The sequence below is a fragment of the Nomascus leucogenys genome, chromosome 14 (assembly GCF_006542625.1).
Source record: "Nomascus leucogenys isolate Asia chromosome 14, Asia_NLE_v1, whole genome shotgun sequence".
Taxonomy (NCBI): domain Eukaryota; kingdom Metazoa; phylum Chordata; class Mammalia; order Primates; family Hylobatidae; genus Nomascus; species Nomascus leucogenys.
In genome coordinates, this window is record NC_044394.1 from 91,776,022 (window position 1) to 91,793,230 (window position 17,209).

General features: G+C 53.7%; 1 protein-coding gene across 1 annotated transcript in view; it reads right to left on the reverse strand.

Annotated features, from left to right (window-relative positions):
• SEPTIN9 (septin 9) overlaps positions 1 to 16,544 on the reverse strand; it is a 218,731-nt gene extending 202,187 nt beyond the window's left edge. The window contains exon 1 of the mRNA XM_030827377.1: positions 16,417 to 16,544. Within this exon, the coding sequence (XP_030683237.1) occupies positions 16,417 to 16,435 (19 nt within the window). The 5' untranslated portion in view covers positions 16,436 to 16,544. The remainder of the gene's footprint in view (positions 1 to 16,416) is intronic.
• Positions 16,545 to 17,209: the final 665 nt, after the last annotated feature.

Genomic DNA, 17,209 nt, shown 5'->3' on the forward strand with positions numbered 1-17,209 from the left:
CACTCCCCAGTCCCCTTAGAGGTTTCTGCTGAGATGAAAGTGTCCTGGCCTGTGGCTAAAGAGTCCAGTACACTGGGCAGCTATAGCTCTCACTACACTGACCTGGTTTGATCAGGCTCTTATGAACTTAGTGAGGGGAGATGGGTTCCCCGGGGAAGCTTGCTGACACCCTCACATCGCTGCAAATGCAAAGCCTGGTGACTCCATTATTCCCAGTAATTACAATGTAGTAATAACAAGAACAGCCACGCTCACCTCCTACTGAAGGCACACGATGAGCCAGACACTGTACTGGCATATGTGACTTTTGGAGGTAACATATTCTCCTTTAAGGAGGAAATGACTGAGCTTTGGAGGGAGGGTCCTCCATCTGGCCCCAGGCTCCTCTTTTACCTGTGTCTCCCTCCTCCCCCTCCCCTGCACCACTGCAGCCCCTCTGGCCTCCTTGCTGTTCCTGGAATGCCCCAAGCTTGTTCCCAGCCTAGTCCTCGCACTGCTGGCTCCTTCCTGTCTTCCCAATCTCAACTCAGCTGTCATCATCTCTGTGACCCCTCACCACTCATTCCAAAACAGCCATCGGTCACTTTCTATGCAATCACCTTATCTTAATTCTCACCATAGCTCTTAGTCCTATTTTGATAGTTTTCTGGAACTGATGAATTCATTGGTTCTGTTTCCTTCTACTGCATGTAAACTCCAAAAAACAAGAGTCCTTGTTTGCTCACTGCTGTGCCCCAGTGCTTGTCGCAGCACCTGGCATACAGCAGGTGCTCAATGAATACATTTTTAAAAGAATGAACAACTAGAAGGAGCCTGAAAGAGTGACGGCTTGTGCCAAAAGTTCATCTTCAACTTCTTTAGACGGGATGGAGACCATCACCATGCAACCACGATTCTGCTGAGCCTGTGTGGTGGCTGACGGCAGGTGTCAGTTTGGCTGGATTAAGGGATGGCTGCTAACACATTGCTTCTGGGTGTGTCTGTGAGGGTGTTTCTGGAGGAGATGGGCATGTGAGTTGGTGGGCTGAGTGGTAAAGATCCTCCCTCAATGTGAATGACACCATTCCATTGCCAGACAACAAAAAGGCAGAGAAAAGGTGAATTCCCTCTCTTTCTCCTGGAGCTGGGATGCCCTCCTCTCCCACCCTTGGACTTAGAACTCCCAGTTCTCCAGCAGTCCCCCAGGCTCTCAAACCTTTGGCCTTGAACTAAGAGTTACGCCAACAGCTTCCCAGTCTTGAGGCCTGCACACTTGGACTGAGCCACGATACTGGCTTTCGTGGGCCTCCAGCTTGCGGACGGCCTTCTGTGGTCCATCTTGGCCTCCACAGTGGCATGAGCCAATTCCCCTAATAAATTCCTTCCCATCTATCTATCTATCTATCTGCCTATCTACCCACCCATCCATCATCTATCTTCTATCTATCCATCTATCATCTATCTAATCAATGTATCTGTCTGCCTGTCCATCTGTGATTTATATCTATCTATCAATTATCTATCTACCTATCATCCATCTATCATCTATCTAGCTATCAATCCATTCATCTATCTATCTTTTTTTTCTTTTTGAGACGGAGTCTCACTTTGTCGCCTAGGCTGGAGTGCAGTGGCATGATCTCGGCTCACTGCAACCTCCACCTCCCAGGTTCAAGGGATTCTCATGCGTCTGCCTCCCAAGTAGCTGGGACTACAGACACGCACCACCACGCCCAGCTAATTTTTGTATTTTTAGTAGAGTTGGGGTTTCACCATGTTAGCCAGGCTGGTCTCAAACTCCTGGCCTCAAGTGATTCACCGGCCTCAGCCTACCAATGTGCTGGTATTACAGGTAAGAGTCACTGCACCCAGTCTATCATCTGTCTGTCTGTCTGCCTGTCTGTGTCTGTCTATCTGTCTGCCTGGCTATCATCTATCTATCCATTTTTCTGCCTGTCTGTCTGTTTGCCTGTATGTGTCTGTCTCTATCTGTCTGCTTGTCTATCTAGCCATTTGTCTGCCTATCTGTCTGTCTCTATCTGTCTGTCTGCTTATCTATCTAGCCATCCATCCATCCACCCATCCATCTCCTATTGGCCGTCTCCCTGGAGAGCCCTGGCTGATGCAGATGGTGCCTTGGTCAGCTCGGGCTGCTATCCAGATTACCATGGAGGGAGTGACTTAAACAACAGAAATGTATTTCTCAGTTTGAGAGGCCCAAAGTCCCAGAACAAGGTGCCGTCAGGGTTGGTTCCCGGCGAGGCCTCTCTTCCTGGCTTGTAGCCACCTCCCTGCTGTGTCCTCCGGTCATTTTTCCTCTGTTTACAAGTGAGGCGGGAAGAGAGATCTCTGGTGTCTCTCCCTCTTCTTATAAGGACACCAATCCTATTAGATTAGGGTCCTGCCCTATGACTTCATTTAACCTTAATTACCTCCCTAAAAGCCCTATCTTCAATTACAGCTGCATTGGGAGTTAAGAGCTTCAACGCAGGAATTCAAGGGGGAGGGCACAGTTCAGTCCATAACAAATGGGAAACCATGTTCATGACCAAACTCCCCAGAAGATATGGTCCATCAGCGTCGCCAGTGATTGCAAGCAAAGGCCAGAGAGGAAAGGGGCCTCCGTGGGGTGGGGTTGGGGGGGGGTGGGGGCAGCTGGTGCCAGGAAGAAGGTTCCTCTTCCTAACAGCAGGGAAGTGAGGCTGGCTGCAGATGCCATTTGGGGTGGGAAGAGAGGGGAGCTCCTGTTTGCACATCCTGTGTGGGTCCTGGCCTGATCCCCCTCCGTGCCTCCCACTTCTCGTGCCCTCCTTTGGGTGGGAGAAACGCCCACCTCTGCTGGCTCAGGTGTCCAGGTCCCCAGGCCTGCTGGCTTTGGGCTGGGTTCTCGGGAGGAGCCTGGGAGGTGGGAGCAAGGGAGGGCGCGGGAGCTCTCCACCTCCTCTGCCTCAGACGGCTTCCCCAGCAGGAGAGTTGGTCCTTTGTGTAGTTCGAGCTGCTACCAGAGTCCCACCTTTGTTTGGGCTCCCAGCAGGTGACTCTGGCCCCCGGACTCTGGTCACAGGACTTCCTCCCTCTCATCCCGACCTAGGGGTGGTGGTGGCACCCTGCTGCCAATCTCCAGGTCACCCCCACAATGCTAAAAACCCTTCCTCTGCCTGCATGGGTCCCTCTAAAGGCACTGAGAAGGGCCCTAACCACATGTCCACGGGGTCAAACATTTTTTGTAAAATTTACAAAATGGAAAATATCTTCCCTACAATCAATTAACATCCCCGTTCATTTCCAGTCTTGAGTTCCTGCCCGTCACATTTTCTCTTGTGTGAGGTGGAAAGGGAGGCTTGCTGCCACGTGGGGGCTCCTGCTAAGGAGAAGTTGAACTGGAAAGATATTTAGTTTGGCTTTGGTCAGGTTATATTTATGTAGTTCCCATTTATTTCCATGTATAGTTCAGTTATTGCTCGCTATCCTGGTGCGGAAATGGATTCCAGGAATACTCGCTCCGCTCACCGTTCCAATTCCACCTACCGCTCAGAATCAAAAATCACAAGACACGAACATATCCTGCGGTGCCTGGCGCCGGAAAAATGTGCGCAGTGGAGAGAAGCAAGATTTGAAATGCACGGGTCCAGAAGCAAATCTGTGGAAAATTACTCCCATCACCAGAGGTGAAGTTCTAAGCAAAGGATTCAGTTCCTTCAATGTGGAGTCAAAACAGAAAAGTTTCTCTGGTCAGAAATATATGCACAAATGCCTCACATGCAGATAGAAATATCCCCCACTTTCCTACTTCTTTCTTGACAGGAATCACATTTAAAAAACAAAACAAAAAAAAAAACCACAAAAACAGGATTTACCAAAATTCCTGTGTTTCTTGAACAAAAAAATTGTAGCAGCACCACCAACTGCTTGTTAACCACCACTTTTGTATACATCCCAACTACCAAAAATACAAACAAAATTTGATCAACTAAGGAGATTCATTTGCTTTATTTATTTATTTATTTATTTATTTATTTTTGAGATGGAGTCTCACTCTGTTGCCCAGGCTGGAGTGCAGTGGCACGATCTCGGCCCACTGCAACCTCTGCCTCCTGGGTTCAAGCCATTCTCCTGCCTCAGCCTCCCAAGTAGCTGGGATTACAGGCATGGGCCATCACACCTGGCTAATTTTTTATATTTTTGGTAGAGATGGGGTTTCACCACGTTGACCATGCTGGTCTAAAACTCCTGACCTCAAGTGATCTGCCCATCTCGGCCTCCCACAGTGCTGGAATTACAGGCATGAGCCACCATGCCCAGCCTATTTTTTTTTTTTTTTTTTTTTTTTTTTTTTTGAGACAGGGCCTCACTCTCTCACCCAGGCTGGAGTGCAGTGGCATGATCACGGCTCACTGCAGTCACAACCTCGTGGGCTTAAGCAATCCTCCCACCTCAGCCTCCTAAGTAACTGGGACTACAGGTGTATGCCACCACGCCCTGCTAATTTTTGTATTTTTAGTAGAGACGAGGTTTCACCATGCTGCCCAGACCAGTCTTGAACTCCTGGCCTCAAATGATCCACCTGCCTTGGCCTCCCAAAGTGCTGGGATTACAGGCCCGAGTCACTGTGTCCAGCCTGATCAGTTTTCTGTTCTCGAAATAGAAAACGATATTACAAAGTCATCATATTGAAGAAGTAATGCCAAAAATGTGGGAGAAATAGAACTTTGGAGATATGACTGGTAGTTGCCTGGTACTCTTCTGCATGTACTGATGTTTGTGATATTTAACAGCTGCTTATAATTTATAATTTGTTGTTATTTATTTTCTCATTCTAAAGGAATCATTGCATCCATACCTTTAGAGGGCTGCATAAGCCCACGACTTTGATTTCCTGCTGATTGCCTCTCTATTCCGTCTGGCCTTCACCTCTCCGATCATCTGTGTAACAACTTCCCCGCCTTTAAGTCCTTCTGTTCTAAATGCCCAAGTGGACCAGGCACTGTGGCTCCCGCCTGTAATCACAGCACTTTTGGAGGCCCAGGCAGGAGCATCACATAAACCCAGGAGTACAAGACTCACCTGGGCAACATAGTAAGACCCTGCCTTTACAAAAAAAATAATAATAATACAAAAATTAGCAAGGCATGACGACACACGCCTATAGCTCCAGTACTTTGGGAGGCTGAGGTGGGAGGATCGCTTGAGGTTGGGAGTTCAGGACCAGCCTGGGCGACAAAGCAAGACCCTGTCTCTACAAAAATAAAAAAAAATAGGCAGGCATACAGTGTGCACCTATAGTCCGAGCTACTTGGGAGGCTGAGAAGGGAGGATCGCTTGAGCTCAGTTGTTCAAGGCTGCAGTGAGCCGTGATCACATCACTGCACTTCAGCTTGCGTGACAGAGTGAGACCTTGTCTTGAGAAAAATAAATAAATAAATGCTCAAGCGGTTTCCATTTCCTGGTTAGACCCCATTACATACCCCATGAACAAATCGTATGCATGAGAAAGGTGAGCAGATGAACAGGGCAGGGCCAGGAGGCCAAGGGGAAGATCACAGATCACGTGGCGAGAGACCAGTGGTCAAAAACTGCCAACTACGGCCGGGCCTGGTGGCTCATGCCAGTAATCTCAGCACTTTGGGAGGCCGACGCGAGCCTATCACCTGAGGTCAAGAGTTCGAGACCAGCCCGGCCAACATAGGGAAACCCCGTCTCTACTAAAATTACAAAAATTGGCCGGGCATGGTGGCGGGCGCCTGTAGTCCCAGCTACTCGGGAGGCTGAAGCAGGAGAATTGGTTGAACCCGGGAGGCGGAGGTTGCAGTGAGCCAGGATCGTACCACTGCACTCCAGCCTGGGCAACAGAGCAAGACTCCATCTCAAAAAATAAAAAATAAAAACAATAAAAACTGCAGACTCCAACAAGGAAGAGCCACAGGACGATACCCCAGGATGCAGGAAAAGGCCATGCCAGCCTTGGATCCCTTCTGATTAATGGGCACCCCAGTCACCAAAGGGTAGATGCGTTTCACTCAACTTTTATCCAGCCATCAGAGTATAACACACGGATGTGCCACAGAGAGAGATGGGGACCAACAGGTAGAGAGGTGATGGGGAGGAAGACTGAGGCAAGAGGAACAAAACGGGGACTGCAGCGGGTAGGTGGTTCCAGAAGAAACTGCTGCACAAGTAACGAGCCAGCAGGGTGAGTGACGGCCAGGAGAGGTGGCCCAAGAAAACAAAGAGACATCTCTGGGGGTACAGATGCGTCTTGAGGGGCCGAGGAAGGGAACGGAAAAGGGGTGGCCCTGTGGAGCCCCGGGCATGACTGCCAGTGGTGAAAAGGAATCAAAGATCTCAACAAGGGGACGACTTTTCAAACAAGGAAGCCCTGGGCCTTCGCAGGGGGACCAGCAGACTGAGGGCAAACGGCATTCTGTTCATTAAACTCTTAGTAAAATGTCGAGGTAAGAACACTTGTCTGGTTTTGTGGGCAATCCCAGAAATACCAGAAAAGGGACTCATCATGTGCAATCTTTTCTTAATTACCTGGAGAAATGTATGGTCACCTAAGACAGAGAAAGGCAGCCAAAGCAAGTGGAGGCCAGGCACAGTGACTCACACCTACACTCCCAGCGCTTTGGGAGGCTGAGGCAGGAGGATCGCTTGGGCTGGAAATTCAGTACCAGCCTAGGCAACAACAAAACAAGACCCTGTAGCTACAAAAAAAAAAAAAAAAAATTTTTTTTGAGACGGAGTTTCACTCTCGTTGCGCAGGCTGGAGTACAGTGGCATGATCTCGGCTCACTGCAACCCCCGCCTCCTAGATTCAAGCAGTTCTCCTGCCTCAGCCTCCTGAGTAGCTGGGATTACAGGCATGTGCCACCACGCCCGGCTAATTTTGTAGTTTTAGTAGAGACAGGGTTTCTCCATGTTCGTCAGGCTGGTCTTGAACTCCCGACCTCCTTAGCCTCCCACAGTGTTAGGATTACAGGCATGAGTCACTGCGCCCGGCCGCTACAAAAATTTTTTAAAAATTAGCCAGGCATGGCCGGTGCAGTGGCTCACTCCTGTAAACCCAGCACTTTGGGAGGCCCAGGCAGGTGGATCACGAGGTCAGGAGTTTGAGACCAGCCTGACCAACATGGTGAAACCTCGTCCCTACTAAAAATACAAGAATTAGCCGGGCGTGGTGGCACATGCCTGTAATCCCAGCTACTCAGGAGGCTGAGCAGGAGAATTGCTTGAATCCAGGAGGTGGGGGTTGCAGTGAGCCGAGATTGCGCCACAGCACTCCAGCCTGGGCAACAGAGCGAGACTGTGTCTAAAAAAAAAAAAAAAAAAAAAAAAAAAATTAGCCAGGCATGCAGTGCACACCTATAGTCCCAGCTACTCAGGAGTCTGGGAAGGGAGGACCAATTGAAACTGGGAAGTCGAGACTCGGAGGTCATGATCACGCCACTGCACTCCAACCTGGGCAACACAGTTAGACCCTGTTTAATAATAATAGTAAATAATGCAAGTGGGTGTAAGTATTTATTTATTTGTTTTTGAGACAGAGTCTCGCTCTGTCGCCCAGGCTGGAGTGCAGTGGTGCAATCTCTGCTCACTGCAAGCTCCGCCTTCCGGATTCACGCCATTCTCCTGCCTCAGCCTCTCCGAGTAGCTGGGACTACAGGCGCCCACCACCGCACCCAGCTAATTTTTTGTATTTTTAGTAGAGACGGGGTTTCACCGTGGTCTCGATCTTCTGACCTCGTGATCTGCCCGCCTCGGCCTCCCAAAGTGCTGGGATTACAGGCGTGAGCCACTGCTCCCAGCCCCAAGAATTTATTTTATCCCAGCACTTTCGGAGGCCGAGGCGGGCAGATCACGAGGTCAGAAGATTAAGACCATCCTGGTTAACATGGTGAAACCCCGTCTCTCTAAAAATACAAAAAATTAGCCGGGCGCGGTGGCGGGCGCCTGTAGTCCCAGCTACGCGGGAGGCTGAGGCAGGAGAATGGTGTGAACCCGGGAGGCGGAGCTTGCAGTGAGCGGAGATCGCGCCACTGCACTCCAGCCTGGGCGACAGAGTGAGACTCCATCTCAAAAAAAAAAAAAAAAGAAAAGAATTTATTTTAAGTCAGCAAGCTCTAGGGTTGAAACCAGTCTCCACCTAGCCCCAGGCCCAAAGCTATAAGCATGGCTACTGTAACATCTTTACTCAGGACACCACCCTTCAGGGGCCCAGACCCACACCATCAAGGAGGAGTGTCCACACCAGCAGTTGGGGAGAGGGTGGTTCCCTACATGATGGAATGTCCACTCTGAAGAGCCATTATAGTGATAATCACGAAATCCATGCCTGAGATCTAATTTCAAGTGAAAAGAACAGAATTCAACATTCATTCTATGGGGAGTATGCAACTCTGAAAATATACACCTTTCAAAATTAAATCAAATCCTATCTCATGTTCCTGTGGAGACAAGCACTGAATGGAACACAAAAGAAATGCTACAGTCAATGACTGTTGAAGTTTTCCTTTCAATTTCTTGTTCGCGTTGTTTGGCAATAAGTAACACAGAAAACTGACAACAAAAAGCAAAAGAGAAAGAAGAGATACAGCGTATAGTTTAGATTGCTTTCCTTAAAAAATTAAATAATAGCCGGGCGTAGTGCCTCATGCCTGTAATCCCAGCACTTTGGGAGGCCAGGGCGGGTGGATCACCAAAGGTCAGGAGTTTGAAACCAGCCTGGCCAACATGGCGAAACCCCATCTCTACTAAAAATACAAAAATTAGCCAGGCATGGTGGCGCGTGCCTGTAATCTCAGCTATTCAGGGGGCTGAGGCAGGAGAATTGCTTGAACCCAGGAGGCAGAGGTTGCAGTGAGCCAAGATTGAGCCACTGCACTCCAGCCTGGGCGACAGAGTGAGACTCCATCTCAAAAACCAAACCAAACCAAACCAAACAAAAAAAAAGAAGCAGCATAATACAAAGGCCTGGCAGTTAAAGCGTTAACCCCCAGCTACCAGGAAGGCTCTGCTATCCAGTGACTCATCGCCCCCCGCCTAGGTCAGCCACACCTTGGGTCTCTGATGCTGGAGGCAACCGTGATGCCAACATTGGCGAGAAATCCACCACCTCCTCCTCCCCACCCCTCGATGCCAGCCTGTGTGTGCACTTGCAGCTGTTCCACCACTGGTGCCTCCATGGTGTCTACGCCACCGGCTCACCTCCCAGCAATAACCCGACAGCCCGACACCTCTGTAGACCCTGTGGCTACAGAGCTAAAGTTCCCTGTTATTAGTGGGTTTTGCAGACAACTCTCCAAATCCCTCTGGGTTGAGTTAGTCAAGTCCTTAACAAGCTGGAAGATGACAAGGGTTGGATGTAACCCACTTCCAAGTGGCTTGGGTTACATGGACATTATTCCTCTCCTGGGATCTGATTTGGGATGGAAACAGGAGCCATAGTTCACGGGAAGGCTGTGAAAGGAAGCCCCGGCCCCAGGGTGCGGATCAGGTTGATCTTCGGCACAAGGCCCCGGGGGTGGCCCACCTGCCTGCTCTGCCCAGCCCTTCCTGGTAACCACACTCACCCAGGGCCCATCTCAAACCTGGCAGGCAATGCTGCTGCTCCCATCTCAGCTGCTGCCCCAACACGCCTGGCCTGGCCAGGACAGGTGTGCAGGCATGGCATTCAGGGACATCCTCGGCTTCCGGGGCCCAACCCCTGGTTCCCAGGTGCAGCGCTGGGAAAAGCAGAGGGCCCCGGCCATGGCGTAGGCCTCATCACAGGTCCTTTAAGCAGCCTGGGAGGAGCCAGAAAGAAAGCAATGCACCCACCTGGACAGAGACTGAAGCCACATCCCCATTCAGAAAAGATGACACTACTACCTGGACCCCTTCTCTGAAACCCCAGGCCAGGGTGGGGTAGGAGTCAGCGAGAGAGTCTAATGCTCCAGAGGGGACTTTCTGGCCCTCCGTGCCCCCTAATTCAGCACTTCTGGGGACCCACACACTCAGGGCAGAGTGGCCATCCAGGGTTCCTCTCACCCAGTCACAAAGGCCACTGAAGGCCCTAGGCCAACACCGCTCTGAGGATGACCAGCGACTTGGGTTCCTGCCAGAGACAGCAGGCAGCCTGGGTCTAAGGGCCGCCCAGTGACTTGAAGCTGGGATCATCTTACATTCCCTGCGCCACTCCTGTTTCCTGTCCTGGAGGTTTTCAGGCTGCCGACAGTCACGCTTTAGAGAACCAGGTCAGATTAGGCTGGGAACAAAGCTCAGCTGTCACAGAGCTGCCGAGAGGCCATTGGCAAGCAGTGCCCAGGAGCCGCCCCTCCTCTGCCAGCAAGAGCTCAGTGTCTCCCTTCACAGGGGCTACAAATGGACCTGCACCCAGGGCGGGGTCAGGGAGATAAGGCAGAGAGAAACTGGGCTGGGAGCAGAGATTGATTGCCATGCTCTACCCTGGAGACCCAAGGCCAGGCCACCCTGCAGAGCTGGTGCCCAGAGCCTCCAGGGTGCAGCAGAGGAGGCAAACAGAGCCTGACACCAGCAGACGCTTCTGGAACGAATGACCAAATCCACATGGAGAGTTGAAATGGGCCAGGAACCTCAGGGAGACGGGCAGCTCACAGCTCAGCAGGGCTGCTCCAGTAGAGCAGGCCAATGCCAGGCCTCCTGGCAAAGTTCCCGGGGCCCGGGCACAACTGTCACATCAGGAAAGGGGCAGGGGTGACCAGCCCATCGGCCATGGGGGCACTTCACTGTCACATCAGGAAAGGGGCAGGGGTGACCAGCCCATCAGCCACGGGGGCACTTCACTGCTCCCACAGAAGCTCGGCACCCACAGGCCTGGGTACCACACGATCCCCATGCCTGGCATCACGATGGTTCCCCACCAAGTCCCTCCACCCACCAGGACTGACTCCCTTTGGTCAGCGATTCCAGATCACCATGACCTGGCAGCTGCTGTCAGGCCTGCCTGGCTAAGGACTCTCCTGGAGACTGAGCCACTTCACACAGCAAAGTGAGCCACTGGGCCACAGCGCTGTGTGCTGTGTACAAGCCCCGAGGGCTTCACCCAGGGATTGGCACCCACTGATCCCCATAAATCCCTGGCAACCGCCTAGAGCTGGGACGTTTCCAAGGTAATAGCTCCAACAAACAGAGGCGCAGGAACCCAGCGCGTCACCTCCCTCCTCACCCCAAAGGTTCACACCCCTAGGGGCCTGGAGCCTCTCTCTGGAGCCCCTCCTACCCTAAAGCCAGCTGGGTCTGCCCAGGAACTGCCATCATCACCCCCAGGCCGGGCCTGCACTGATGTGTACTCAACTCCCCTTATCATATCCATCTTAGGCAAACTTCAGAGCCCACGCAACACTGCCTGTGGACAAACACTGGGGCGGAAACAGGGGCCACCTCTAGGTCCCAGTCACATGGGGCTGTCAGGGCTGCCTGGGATGGGCAGGAGAGTGTCAGAGGAGGGCAGCCCAAAGACCAGGTAGGGGGTGGGAAGTGTCCCCTTCCCTGGGTCCTCAAGTGAGATGTCCTCTGCAAACACCCACCTGGGACCTCCAAGCACAGGGTTGGCTCCCATGTCACCTGGACCTGGATTCCAGACCACTGCCCCTAAGTGGCAATCCTGGGTCCCCCTGTACCTGTCCTGGCTTGAGCTGGTCACACTTGTGGGGGGTGGTTCCAGGAAGAAGGTGGACTGTCGCAAACGCAATGCACCGCTGCCAGGTGCATTGCCCTCGGCTATCAGAACCCCTCTGGGCAGGCCGGGGAGATCTGACGGGCAAGTGCCTGTGGTCTGGCGTGAGCGGGCAGGGCAGGTGGCCCCTGCCTGGGCATGCCTTCCCACCTTTGCAACAGACTAGGGAGAGGGCTGGCCCCAGGACTTAGGCTCCGCCAGCTGTGTCACAACTGAGGGGCCTCGGCGGGGGGACTCAAGTCGGACACAGCCACAGACTAACCATACGAGGTGGCTTTTTCTCTTCAGCCCAGGTCCCCTCAATGTGCCAGAGCAGACAAGCTTGGACGTGAGGAGGCAAGAGGCAGCGGGAACAGGCACGGAGACGGGGTTGGGGGAGAAGAGGAAGCAATCCTGTGCTTGTGCCCTTCCCACGCTTGTCTGTCACCGGGTTAGCTGACTGGCGAAGTGTTCTCTGAGGGTGCAATTCCTTGCCCTTTCCGTAAGTCAGCTCCCAGGGCGCTGGGTGGGGGTGCAGCCCTGTCCACCACGGCGAGCCAGCACACTGAATCACGGCAGAAGCTGCTTCCTGTGTGGGTGCAGCCTCCTTCCCTGCCCAGGACTCAGAAGTCACGACAGCATAGAGCTTTTTAATCGTGGCTGGTGCTCCTTCAGGAATCTCCTGAAAGCCACAGAGAAACTCCAGAGTGGCTGGGCACGGTGGCTCATGCCTGTAATCCCAGCACTTTGGGAGGCTGAGGCGGGTGGATCAACCTGAGGTCCGGAGTTCAAGACCAGCCTGGCCAGTATGGTGAAACCCCGTCTCTACTAAAAAATACAAAAATTAGCTGGGCACGGTGGCACACGCCTATAATTCCAGCTACTCAGGAGGCTGAGGCATGAGAATTGCTTGAACCCGGGAGGCAGAGGTTGCAGTGAACCGAGATCGTGCCACTGCACTCCAGCCTGGGCGACAGAGCGAGACTCCATCTCAAAAAATAAAAAATAAAAAAAGAATCTCCAGAGTCATTCCCAGGTGCCAGTGGGGGTACAACGCAACCTCAGTCCCGCTTCTGTGGCTCATCGGCCTCAGGTAAGTCCTCCCGTCACTGCCACACACAGAGAGTTTCCAAGGGAGCCTGGGAATAACGGCAAGTTCCATGCGACCTAGTATGCAAAAGGAGTCCCAAAACTCAGAACCCAGAGAACCGGGAGGTACAGTGCAGCTGGCTCCAGTGCTGAGGGGCTGGGGGAGAGACCCTGCACCATAGTCTGACCACAGTAAGGGAAGATCATGGAGGCTCCTGGAACGTCCTAGCAATGGCGTAACCCCAGCCTTCTCCATTCTCCTGCTGTCAATGACAATCATGATCACGACAGCAGCTAACAGGTTACAGAGCAGGCATTTCTCAGCTTTTTCAAATATGAACTCGTTTAACCTTTACAACAACATAGCACTGTCCCATTTAACAAATGAGGCAGGCTGGGCGTGGTGGCTCATGCCTGTAATCACAGCACTTTGGGAGGCCAAGACAGGCAGATCACGAGGTCAGGAGTTCGAGATCAGCCTGACCAACATGGTGAAACCCCATCTCTAGTAAAAATATAAAAATTAGCTGGGCGTGGTGGCACGCTTCTATAATCCCAGCCACTCAGGAGGCTGAGGCAGGAGAACCACTTGAACCTGAGAGGCGGAGGTTGCAGTAAGCCGAGATCATGCCATTGCACTCCAGCCTGGGAGACAGAGTGAGACTCCGTCTCAAAAATAAATAAATAAATAAAATAAAAAAACACCACACACACACAAAAAAACAAATGAGGCAAATGAGATGCATGAGGTAAGAACCTTGTGCCACAGGGAGAGGCGCAGCCTGGTGAGATTTAATCCCAAGGGGCTGGGGGCTCTGAGCCCCCAAGTGTAACCACTGGACCACACTGCCTGTAGACTACCACTACCTCCACCCCATTGGAAGGCCGGGTGAGGCAGCTGAGAAAGCCTGGAGCAGCAGTGGAGCTGCCAGAGACAGCCTGTCCCCAGTGTCCCCCTGGATCCTGCAGCTGCCCCGTGTGGGCCCTTGCTGCCTTCCCCATTGGAAAAGACCTTCTTACAGATTGGGTCTCATGACGCCACCCAGGCTGGAGTGCAGTGTCTATTTCCAGGCGCTGTCATAGTGCTGCAGCCTTGAACTCCTGGGCTCAAGCGATCCTCCTGTCTCAGCCTCCTGAGTAGCTGGGACTTCAAGCGCACCTGGTCAAGTCCCTTTTTATTCTCCACTACTCAAGATTTCTCCTTCCTCAAGGCCCAGCTCAATCTCACCTCCCCCTAAAACCTCCGGGGCATTCCTGTAGTATTTGGAGGCTGAACTGCTCAGGAGGGAAGGGTGTTAATGAGCTGGTGTCTCGCCCTCATCCTGACTCCTGGTGAGAATGTAAGTTCTCTGCAAGCAAGGACTACATCTCATTATCATTTCTGTACCCACTCTGACTTGGCCATGTGTGCCCAGCACATAAAGTGTGTTCGATGACTGTCTACAGACCCACGGTACTTGAGATTGCCCCAACACATCCTTCTAAAATCTTTCTCCTTTTCAGAGGCTCACGAGTGTTCAAACCAGCTCTACCAGGAACAACATCATGGTCATTCCATTTATTCTGAAGCCCATATACAGGTCCAGAAGCAATAATCCCGCTCAATCTAGAAGAAAAAATAAAAATCTTCCTGTTGTCCTTGGATTATCAGCGCCTAGGGGGATTTTTAACATCTTTTGCTGCTTTCCTTAATTTCATGGCGTCGACGGCTGTTGAGGGGTCAGCCTGACTCCTGCAAGTGCCCCTACCTGGAAAAGGGCTGGTACCAAGAAAACTCCAGGACACTCAGAATGAGGGCAAGAGGCCACCCCCACCATCAGCCCCCTCCAGTCCGACCCCATACAACTGCAACACAGTGACCCAGCACACCTTGGGCCACTGCCAAGCACGGAGCAAACCAGAAATGGTCTGAGCCCTCCCTTCCCCCACGCTCAGAGGGGCCCGCCCCTTTACGTAAACACAAGGAGCCACCGAGGCTGCTTTACAAGAATTGGTTCCTGCTCACCCCACAAACGCTACTTCCACCTACTGTAAAAGGTTCTGTCCTTTTTTTAAAAAAAAAAAAAGAAAAAAAGAAAAAGAAACCCAGTGAGGGGTGGGGTAGGTGTGGAAGAGAGGAGAAACGGACAAGTGATGGCCTCCCCACCTCCAAATAAGCCGCAGGTGCAGAGACTCCAAGCCTGCTTCAGGGCCCTTCCGGCATCTGTGCAGGAGGGTCTCCGCAGAAAAAGCCCAGGAGCCACGACCTGGGAGGACCCTGGTCACCCCCACTGTCTGGAACCACCAGTGGGAGGTAAAGTGTAAGAAACCAAGGGCAAAGGGCCCTCCCTGGGCGGGCTACAGATCCCCAGGAAAGGGCCGTGCACCGCGCGATCCCCACAACCATCTCAAGTATTTGGAGCATGTTGGGGAGGAAGCCCCGGTGCCAAAATCAAGCATGTGCCACCTGGAAGCCCGCTCCCGCCCACCAGCACACCAACCCACCCACGCTCCTGACAGAGCTGTGCTCGGTGTGTGTAGAGGGCCATGTTGTTCGCAACAACCGGGTGAAAGTTGCAATTCTAAGCTACTGACCCAGAAGGGTATTTTCGGGGAAGTTCTGAGTAATCCTTTGAGACAAGGTATTCTTTATCACTCATTTTGGTTCCTAAATATGGAAGGCCAGAGGAAACCGACAATGACCCAAAGGCAGGGGGATGGCCCCGATGACTCCTTCACCTCCAACTAAGGCCCATGATTCTGTTCTCCTATTAACAAAAATTAATTCATGGATCCTTGGCAGATAACTTCTATCCGACTGAATTAAAGGAGGAACATTAAACAGACGGTTTCTAGATTTAGAAGAGGTGACGCTGTTTATAGTTTGAGGACTGAGGAGGACAAAGGATCCTGCCTGCCTGGATCCTTTGGAGAAAACCACAAAGGAAAAAAAAAAAGGGAAAGGAAAAGACAAAGAATGAAGATCTGGATTTCTCTTAACCTGCCCTTGCGGCCTCGGTGTGCCCATCTGTGAAATGGAACTTCAGAGTGCCAGAGCGGGAGCCTCTTATGAAGGCTCCTGAAGCGGCTCATGGTGAGGCCCAAGTCAGGCCCCCTCCGCCTGCTTAAGGCGGACCCTGCTAGGGTGGAGTGAGGATGTCAGCCGCGGGCGGCGTCCTGAACGCAAAACATGAACCCGAGTCGCCAAGTTTGGGCGCTGCTGGACGATCCCACCTGGAGGCCGTCCCGTGCCCCATTAAGTAGAGAAGAAACCGAAGAGAATCCGAAGAAAGGATGCTGCGGCCTGGATCACCAGCCCTACAGGCTGAACCCAAGGACACCCCTCCACCCAGCCCCGACCCCATTCACCCACACAGACGCACAGGGACCCAAAGCACCCGGCCGACCTGGAAAGTCAGCGATTCCTGCGAGGGTGCAAGGGGCGAGGAGGAGAGAGCGCCCCCAGGGCAGCTCCTCCGACACTCGAGCAAGGGCTGGAGACAGCGCATGGGACGGTCGGCTCAGGTCGAAGCGGCCCGACAGCGGCCCTGTCCTGGGAGAAACTCGACCTGCAGTGCGCCCGCCGCGGGGACTCGCTCAGCTCCGGGGGCGCCTCGCCACTCCCGGCCGCAGGCGCTCCGGTGAGCAGCGCTGGTCCCGGCACACCGACCCCTCCCCACCCCATGCGCGAAGCCCACCTGAGTAAGACTTCTTCATGGTGCAGCCGTGGCCGCCGCGGCCGCCGCTCCCAGAAAAGTGTAGCTGCGAGGCAGTGGGGCGCTCTCTCCCAGGGCGCTAATCCTGGGCCGGGAGTAGGAAGGCGGGAGGCTGGGGCGGCCCGCCGCCTGGACTGCCCCGCCCCCTGCCCCGCCCCGGCCCCGCCCCGGCCCCGACCCTCCCCGGAGATGCGCATAGAACCCCGGCCCAGCCGGCTGTGGTCCCGCCCCTGACCCGCCCCCTCCCCGCCCCGCAAACGTGCGCGCCGAGCCCCGCCCCCGCCCACCCCTGCGCTGCGCTGCACCTGGCGGAGCCGGGCTGGCTGGCGCCGGGCCTGGGAGGGGGCGCCCCCGCGCGGCTGCGCAGACCAGGCCAGGCCGGGGGTGGGGGCCGCCCGCGTGGCCCCCCGCGCCCGCAGCTCTGCACCCCCAGCTCCCCGCGCTGGAGCCAATGGCTGGTTCCGGGAGTCGCCGCACTTCCCAGTCCCGAGTCCGGGCTGGGCGGGGCGGGCCCGGCCAGGTGGAAGCGGGCGGAGGTGCGGGCGCTTCGGGCGGCCCCGCAGGGCAAGGCGGCGGCGCCGGGCACAGCCGGGGGTCCGAGCCGGGGTGCCGGCTTAGGGGGCCGGGGTAGGGCGGGACAGGACACCTGTCCTGCTACTTTTCTGGTAATCAAAAGGGCAAACAGAGTGCGTCGATTGAGTTGGAGCCTTAGTTTCCTCACCTGTAAATGGGCGCGTTGGACAGATGATCATTTGTTTCTCCTGCGCTGGGCACC